We start from the raw sequence: 9,607 nt of genomic DNA, 5'->3' as shown, positions 1-9,607 counted from the left end.
TTCAAAATCATCCTTAAAATTTAGTTTTATTTTATTTTAGTACCACCGTTAAAAATTTAGTTTTTGTTTCATTATAGTATCCGTTTGAAATTTAACATTAAGTTTTGAAAAGATTAAAAGTTTATATACTAAAACGGACCAAAACTGTAGGTACTAAACACGTTAATGTTTTAAAGGCCGGATACTAAAATAAAATGAAAACTAAACATTAGGCATGATTTAAAAAAAATTAGGTACTAAAATAGACAAAAAATGATAGTTTAGATATTAAATGCGTAGTTTACCTAATAAAATTTGACAAAAATCTTTGTCCACCTGTTCATACTTGAATGACAGTCAAACAGCTATTTCCACTATTTGTGATTGGCTGTTCACAATTTCTTTCTCTTCCAATCACCAAAAGAGTAATCATGGAAGGGCTCATATTTCTCTCCTCTTGATGTTTTTTAGCTTTGCTTTTCTTTCCTTCTTTTGCCCTTTCTCTTTTCCTTCGTTGAATAAATTCTTGTAGGCTGTGCCATTGAAGGTAGATAGATGGGCCCTCAACTCCACCCAAACAATTTATTGGCACTCTATCTCTTGTTTCAGTGCTCTCTTTTCTGTCTCTCATTGGAAGTTTTTAGTTCTTCATGCGAGAAAAAGATGAGATTTTGGGGTTTCTGTTTTCTCCCTTTTGAGACCATGGGGGTTTTGAATGTGGGTTTTTGATTTTACACATGGGGTTTGCAGATTATCTGGTAAAACAAAGTTTTGGGTTTGAGATTTTTGTGGTGTGTGATCCTTAAGTTTTAGGTACTTTTTCAATTTCATTTTTTTTTTGGTTCAACACTAATCACATAGATTGCGCTTCTAAAGAAAATGGAAAATTCATGGTGATGATTGTGAGATAGGGGCTTGAATCTTCCTAGTAGATTGTGTTCTGGGTTTGGTGTTTAGCTAAAAGCATGGAGAGAATGGTTCATCCTCCATTGGTAAGTTCTTCCTTTTTGTTCAATCATATTATCTGTTAAAAGGGGTTTCATTTAGTGGTTTAATCATATTAATTGAACTGCTCTAGACTGAATTGTTATGTTATTGAAATTATTAATGTAATAACATTAGAAATGTACTCAGAAACATGTTTCCTTGAACTTACATCCTTCATGGATATGTCCTAAAGTTGGTTTTCTGAATCCTTTAAGGGCTTAGAATGTCGAAGCCGAAGAGTTGACCTACTAGAGGAGGTTTTCCGGGTTCAAATGATTGCGATATAGACCGAGTTGCTATATGTATGATCGGTTCCTTTTAGTTTAGAAAGTGCATTAGTGTCCTTGATGTTGAAAATCCATTTTCTTCTACTGGTATATTGTGGTTCGGAGCATTCCATCGATTTCTGGTTCTCTTTTACGGGTTGAAGCTTGTGTGTGTGGTTAATTGTCTCATCTTTGACATGATACTTCCACCAACATCTTATGTTGGTGCAATTGTCTTTGGTTTTAATCTCGGTTTTAGCCTTGTTCCAAACGGTTCGATGTTGTCTTATGCAGATTCATCGTACTGGTAAAAAACAAAGTTCGATATCTGCTCAGGTTTAACATAAAAGATGCAAACATTATTAGCCAGATTTTACATGCTAGACCCGTTCTCTATCATTGGAAATGAATTACATCACTGGCACCTTGGTGGTTTTGTACCCATGTTTTGTTGATACGGACACCAGCCTAGTGCATCTTACAAGTTTCGTTTTAGGGATGATAATAATCCTTCATCAATTGTAAATGTTCTTGGCAGGTTGATACAACGACCTGTTTATGCCGATTAGATGCTGGACTCAAAACTGTTGCTGGAGCAAAATGATATGTACCTGGTACAAAGATGTGTCTCCAGCCCAGTATAAAACCATCCATCCATCCGACAAGAAGCAAAGCAACACGTGGTGATATGAGCAGCTACCAATCCCCTCTGCTCCCGGGACTCCCCGATGATCTTGCTATCGCTTGCCTAATAAGGGTTCCCCGTGTAGAGCATCGGAAGCTACGTTTGGTCTGCAAAAGATGGTATAGACTTGTATCAGGTAACTTCTTTTATTCACTCCGTAAGAGCCTTGGGATTACAGAAGAATGGATTTACATCATTAAGAGAGATCGAGACGGAAAAATTTCTTGGCATGCCTTCGATCCCATATACCAGCTCTGGCAGCCACTCCCTCCAGTCCCGAAGGAATATTCTGAAGCCCTTGGGTTTGGATGTGCCGTCCTTGGTGGTTGTCACCTTTATTTGTTTGGTGGCAAAGATCCATTAAAGGGATCAATGCGACGAGTCATATTTTACAGTGTCAGGACAAAGAAATGGCACCGTGCCCCAGATATGCTCCGTCGAAGACATTTTTTCGGTTCATGTGTTATAAAGAATCGCTTGTATGTTGCTGGTGGAGAGAACGAGGGGGTGCATCGGTCATTGAGATCGGCTGAAGTTTATGATCCCGCCAAGAATAGATGGTCTTTTATTTCAGATATGAGCACAGCCATGGTGCCTTTCATTGGGGTTGTATACGAGGAGAAGTGGTTCTTGAAGGGACTTGGGCCTCACCGACAAGTGATGAGTGAGGTCTACCGTCCCGAAACGGACAGCTGGTATCCTTTCTTTAATGGAATGGTTGCAGGCTGGTGGAACCCGCGTGCTTCCTTAAACGGGAACCTCTACACTTTGGACTGCAAGGATGGTTGCAAGCTGAGGGTGTATGATGAAATGAGCGATTCCTGGAGTAAGCATATTGACAGTAGGATACACTTGGGCAGCTCTCGGGCTTTGGAGGCGGCAGCTCTTGTTCCGCTTAATGGAAAACTTTGCATCGTTCGAAATAATATGAGTATATCTCTGGTCGACATTTCAAAATCCAACGATCTGAGAGGATCTGGTGCTGAACATTTATGGGAAACTATAGCAGGGAAAGGTCAATTCAAAACCCTGGTTACAAATCTTTGGTCTAGCCTTGCCGGCTGGAACCGGCTGAAAAGCCACATTGTTCACTGCCAGGTTCTCCAAGCATAGTAACCGTAAATTATTCCGGCAGAGGGCTTCCTCCGTAGTTCAAGCCTTTTGGTACCCATTGAACATGATGAGGGTTGAGGCGCCAACAGCTTGGCCGGGACTACTTTTCTCGTGACTGAAAACATTCAGCGTCGGATTCGATATACATTAGGTATGAATTGGTATTAATGATGATTTCTGTTTTTGCTAGATTGTTAGATACACAGTTGTTAATATAGAAAATTGAAACTGCTTGTTCAATTCTACCCGCCTCATCAAATTACTACATGCCGGTTTAACCATCTGTTACATAGAGGCGACTACCGGCTAACATACACCTTGATCCGATCCTGTTAACAACAGTGACATCCGGCAAGATCATTGAAGACAAAAGGATATATCTTACGACATTCACCCGAAATCAATTTATTCTTTCAAATGTTTTACAAGAATACTAACACGGAAGGAATCGAAATGCTAGACATACAGAGCTAAGCCATATAGAAAATTAGAAATCGGCTATTCATGAAACACTAACAATCTTACGCTTTTCCAGATCTTGACAAGTGAGATTTTGCAAGGGCGACGATCGTCTCCTTCTGCTTCCTGTATTCGTTGTACCGCGACAAGAAATACCCGATATAGTCAAAATCGATCGGAGACATCCTTGCCTACGATAAGCAGGAAAGAAAATGACTCGGATGGATGCGATGGTTTCCGGGGCATGAAAAAGCATAGTTGGGGAATGAAGATACCTGGATTAAGGCCCATAACGCCCATTGTAAATGTGAAGCTAACATGAATGTATTTGCCTCCACATAGAGAGCTTCAAGATCTTTTTCTGATACCTGTGGTTGATAAAGGAGCTTTACTGTAAATTTTTTCAAACTAGAAACAAAGCATACAGTACAAATTTAAAATCTAAATATATCCCCTAGTCCAAAAGCCTGTTTAAAGGCGAATATGTAAACAAGATCGATTTACGGCAATATTCGATTTATGGGGCAATTTTGTCAAACCAAAATGCACCAATCAGATATACATACCTCGTATGGTTTTTCAGGTTGTAAGTAATGCCTGAAAAAATGATATTGTTCGTCTTTACTAGGATACCTGCATCGACACCATGTTGAATAATCAGTAGGTAGGTGCCAATCCATTCAAGAACTCATCGTCGTTGCACGAGAAAGCACAGAGAATCGCAACGCAAAGGATATAGATGAAGCTTACAAGCTATAATCACAGTCATAGCCTGCATATTCATTGAAGTGATTCCCAATGTCGAAGCCTCTGTAATTGTAAGACCCATACTCAAAGTCTATGAAGTAGAGCTTTTCTGGACATTAACAAAATCAAGAGTTAAGTCAGCACACAAAAAACAGGAACAATTTATAGGTAAACGGGAAAATATATATATATATATATATATATATATATATATATTCTTAAATTCCATCCGTTAGGCACCGACACAATATCGCATTCTTCTGTCTTTCGGTTATGGGTTTCATGAGACATCCTGTTCCCATTAGTTTAGCACAGGGGTGTAAACGAGCCGAGTCGAGCTCGAGTATTGCTGAGCTCGACTCGACAATACTCGAGCTCGACTCGGCTCGAAAACTCTGAAATAGAGCTTGACTCGACTCGAAAAATCGCGAGCTTAAAATTTTTAAGCTCGACTCGAACTCGAAATCCTAAATTGAAGCTCGTGAGTAGTTCGAAAATGCTCGAAATGAAAAAAAAATCTTAAACTTAACTAGATTGAAGCCTTAAACTCAAACTCGAAACTGAACCTTAAATACATGAAAGTCTTACTGTGTTTTTTTTAAAATCAACACATAAACGTTAATATTATTAATAATTTATTTTTTAAAAAAATAAATCTTAATATAATAATATATTATATTTTCGAGCTGCTCACGAGCTTTTCGAGTCGAGTATCAAGTAGTTCATTTCGGCTCGTTAAAAATTCGAGTCGAGCTCGAGCTCGAGTCGATTCCATTCGTTCTGAGTATTTATCGAGCCTTGACCGAGTCGATCTCGAGTAGCTCGCGATCTGTCTCGTCTCATTTACAACCCTAGTCTAGCATGGTGAAAAACGTATCGTCAAATAGTACATCCTTGAATGAGTGTCATTCCACACTCTACTGTGAACTTGTTATGAGGTTGTATTCATATCAGATGATAATATTGACGATATTTCTTGGATACTGACTAGTACCCAACTGATGCAGTTTCAAGTAATAAGATTCGAAAATGCCTTATGATCCATATGCCTTATCTTTACGAAAAATCTAGCAAAACATAATACACTTTTGCAGGATTTACCACATTGCTAGCAGCCTATGCCTACTAAATCTCATATTGAGATTGGAATATTCTTAAATCAACATGCAATAGAATTTTGTTTTTAAGAACTATACTATGCAATAGTTTAGAGATATTCTTATTCTTCGTATGTCTAAGCAACAGTGTTGGTTCAGTTCCATTACATAAATTTGAATATCAAACCCAATATCAGGAACCAAAAATTCCTTTGGATAAAGACACTGCCCTGAACCCATATTGACATCTATGCCTATGCCAACCACCCTTCCCGTTTACAACTTAACATTGCCAGATCTACCAACTTAATATTATGCCTAACCAGCAGTGTTGCTTCACTTGTCACTACCAGTATATGCTTATCTATTGATTGTACAAAGAGCAAAAACCAAACCCAATATCAACATATGGAAATTTGCTAGGGATAAGGACACTGGACTTGTCTTGAAATATGAGTGCAAAGGTGTGCACATGATGTGTCACAAACATCTGTTTGGGTGTGTTATGAGATAGAGGGGAGAGAGACCAGCACATGTAGAATGCAAGATGTGTCTACTGTAAATAGATACAACATTACAACCTACACATGAATAGCATGTATGGGTGTTCTTTGAGTGTCAATGGAATGAGAAGAAAGGTGGCAGGTTAGCAGAGTGAACAAACTCAAAATTGCAAGTTCAAACATACCTTGTTCATCATTATGCATCAAATTTCCAGAGAGTAAATCATTGTGAGCAAACACCACTGGAGAATGGAGAAGACCTGTCAATTCCTGGTCCGTCATTAAGAGACACTCTCATAAACAAGGGATAAACTTCTTCATGTTGAATCAAAACATATAATCAGAAATACATAGCATCTTCCCTTCATCAGCACCAGATGAATAAACTATAACATAAAAAGAGATCTTACCTTCAGCTGTGTAGCTTCCTTGTGCACTTCCTGAAACGAAATTGTCTCATATATCTTCTGTTTATCAGTATCTTCAAACTGGAGAGAAGATGCTGCAAAAGAAAGCCTCGGGTGTAAGATATACATCTAATACTGCTAGGTAATAATCTTAAGAATAAAACTCAATGTTCCCACCCCGGAAGTTGCTAATGACAATTGTTAAAAGCAGACGTAATGAGTCCAAAGTCCAGACATGCAATACTCTCCGAAAAGCCAAAAGTTGAAGATAAACAAAACAAAGAAGATAAAATATTGAAGCCACTGCAACCGAAGACATCCCATCTCATTCTTTTATGTAAAGAACACGTAAAAGAAGTTGGTTCTCAAACCTTTCTCAAAGAACTTAAAGAGGTCAACCCATAGTTGAGGTTCTTTAGAACCTGGAATTTCCACTTGATGAAACCTTCGAAGTTGCTTAGCGATTTCAGAAGCCAGCTTTGGCTTTCTCATGTCTGGCAAAGGGAAAAACAGGGAAAAAGCATATTAGTACAAAGCTAGCAGGTCCAACAATAACTTGCAGTTTAATTACAAGAACAATTGTCGGTATTAACTATTAATGGTAGAAATTAGTTGCCACAGAAGCCAATGCCTTGTCGACTAATTAATTATAGCATCTAGGCCAAATATTGATGATGGTCATGAAATAATTGGACCATAAAAGGTTCAAGAGGCAGAGAACTTTATTACTGATGTTGTCAGCATAGAACATGAGACTAAGATGCTCACAGGCATAAACCCTCCCAAATAACTGATGTGTAAAGAACACAACATCATCTGCAAGGCCAACTCTCAGAGTAGATCACTCATGCTTACCTGATGGAGTTAAGGTACGTGCATGTATAAAAGATTGTACCATCCCATTTCCAAATACACCAAGCAGCTTGGCACCAATCCTGCAGCCGAGAGGTATTTGATTGCCTAAACACAATATAAAGATACAATTTTAGAATGAAATGAGAAGGCCAACAAACAAAAAGGTATTAATGGAATAAAAAATAATGCTGGATAAACCATCATAACTAGCAATAATTTAGTTTGAAAAACACCAAAAGACATACAAAACCATCTTTTCAATTCCCTTTGAACTTGAAGTTGTTAGCATATCCTTGGCCGACCCTAATACATACATGTAAGCAAGACTTTTCAAAAGAAATCACAAATTGGCTAGAATAGGTTACTAAAGCTTAGTCCACCAAAACACTCCACCGAAGATTCAGAACCAGGAGGCATAACACTGACAAGGTTTGAGCTAATTTATAAGCAATGTTTTAGCGCTTCATATCATAAAAACCAAAATCCATCAATTAAAATTGCGATTCTCCCATAGGCAAGTTTTCTACTGTAAACAGTAGCGAAAAGCATCGGAAAATACCTGCAACTCACGTTCCCGATTGATGACATAATCTGTATTAGGTCCATAATCTAACTGTTACAGAGACATTTTCTTCATTTTCTTCCTTCACAGAAACCTTCAGCACTGCATTAAATTGTTATTGGTTAGCGAATAACCTGCCACAAAATCAACCAAAAGCAGCAAACAGAAGCAGAAAATATAAATGAATAAAATAAACACAAAAGGCAACCAAACGCTGGTTTTGCAGCCAGAGAATACAGACCTTTCTTTTTTATTTTTTTTGGTTTTCCAATTTTACAACGCGACAACAGTAAATTGAGTATGAAAATCCGATCAGATAAATATAAATACTACTAATAAACTTAACTCGCTACTCTACATAGAGCAAAAGATTCCATAAAAACAATATACTAACAAACATCAAAAAGCAAAATGCTCACATAGATTTGTGATGCCGCCTGATACAGTTTCGACGGAGAAGCAGGACTCGTTCAACTCAGCCCATTTCGGAAACATATCCTTGAACAACGCGCTGAAAAAGATGTACAAACAGAGCAAAACGTCACAAAACCAGAATAAATTCGAATTTCTGAGGCGTTTAAGCTAGTGATACTTAAGCTTAAACAGAACGAATCAACTATAGAAGATCCGAAGTTCTCAAATGACAATTAAACCCTAAAACAAGCTAAGAACTCGAAATGAGTAAGTTTGGGGGAAAACAAGAAACAGGGGAAGTACGTACATGACGCGAGTGGCCATGAGGGGAAAGGAAAGAGCGGTATCAACGGAGACGTTAGAGTGGGGGATTGAATCGCCGCCAGATGAATTGCCGTTGACGACGGTTTGTTTAGCTTGGTTAGCTTCCATGGCGGTGGAAATGCTCTTGGTTGCTCCCATTGGCGTGCGTTTCGAATGCTTAAGAGCTTTGTATCCGAAATTCTAAAGAAGCGAGAGTTTTGGGTAAGGGTAGTTTCATATACAGAGGGAGGGAGGAATAATTGGGGAAATTTGGAAAATGAAGTTTTTAATAGGAAAAGACGGATTTACCCTTATAATTGTAATTTTGTGGAAAGTTTGATAATATATTTATTAGGACAATGCTGAATTAATTATTATATGGTTAATGAAAAGACGGATATGGGCCTATCGTTGGAATTTTTTTAGTATAACCATTTATAAATGATTTATGAATGAGTTAATTCATATTAGATACTGCATAGGTAATATGACTCTTCTAATCTAATTTATTTCATTCATAAATGTCACGAATCTAAACTTTTGACTATATTTAAGAGATCTAGTATCTTATCATACTAGATCATTAACATTTTTAGGCTTAAATATGAAATAAATGTCTAAACTTTAGTGTTTTTCACGAATAGGTAGGGGTGTGCAAATCCAGGTACCCGGATTTTCAGGTACACGCGACATCCGGGTCGATAATTTCTCGGCCCGTATCTCGACCCGGATGTTGCGGATACCCGGTATCCAGTTTTTTTTCATTTTCAAATTATTAATTTAAAAAAATATACACAAATTTAAATATTCTAAACTTCAAATTACATACTCCAACATCCGAACATAAAATTTAAAAGTTCAAAATACAAAATCTAATAATCTATAATATAAATAATCCATTATATTTTATATATATGTATAAAAAACTAACCGGGTACCCGGAAAACTCAATTTTGTGACCCGAGAAATGTCGGGTCGGGTACCCGACCCGGTCGAGTATTTTTTAGAAAATTATCCGATTTTTTTAAGTTTGGGTTCGCGGGGCCGACGGGTCGACGGGCCGGGTATTTTTGCACACCCCTACAAATAGGTGTTTAAACTACTTTTTGAATGATCTCGGTGTCTAATGTTACCATTTTAAGTGCTCAAGCCGTCAATGGTGTTACTTTCCTTTGTTAAGTAACACATGTCGCAATCTTATAATTTAATTTTTTTTATTTAAAATTAAAA

General features: G+C 37.6%; 1 protein-coding gene and 1 pseudogene across 1 annotated transcript; one reads left to right on the top strand and one right to left on the bottom strand.

Moving 5' to 3' along the window:
• Positions 1-774: 774 nt before the first annotated feature.
• LOC120130302 (F-box/kelch-repeat protein At1g55270-like) lies at positions 775-3,770 on the top strand. The gene is made up of 3 exons (XM_039147551.1): positions 775-971; positions 1,771-3,181; positions 3,566-3,770. The coding sequence occupies exon 2, from the start codon at positions 1,855-1,857 to the stop codon at positions 3,028-3,030; it is 1,176 nt and encodes a 391-aa protein (XP_039003482.1). The 5' UTR covers positions 775-971; positions 1,771-1,854; the 3' UTR covers positions 3,031-3,181; positions 3,566-3,770.
• On the bottom strand, positions 3,391-8,607 carry LOC120130303 (annotated as a pseudogene).
• Positions 8,608-9,607: the final 1,000 nt, after the last annotated feature.

Source organism: Hibiscus syriacus, unplaced genomic scaffold (assembly GCF_006381635.1).
Source record: "Hibiscus syriacus cultivar Baekdansim isolate YM2019G1 unplaced genomic scaffold, ASM638163v2 tig00110540_pilon, whole genome shotgun sequence".
Classification (NCBI taxonomy): Eukaryota; Viridiplantae; Streptophyta; class Magnoliopsida; order Malvales; family Malvaceae; genus Hibiscus; species Hibiscus syriacus.
The sequence above is the reverse complement of the archived record's forward strand: the minus strand, read 5'-3'. Positions and strand labels throughout refer to the sequence as shown.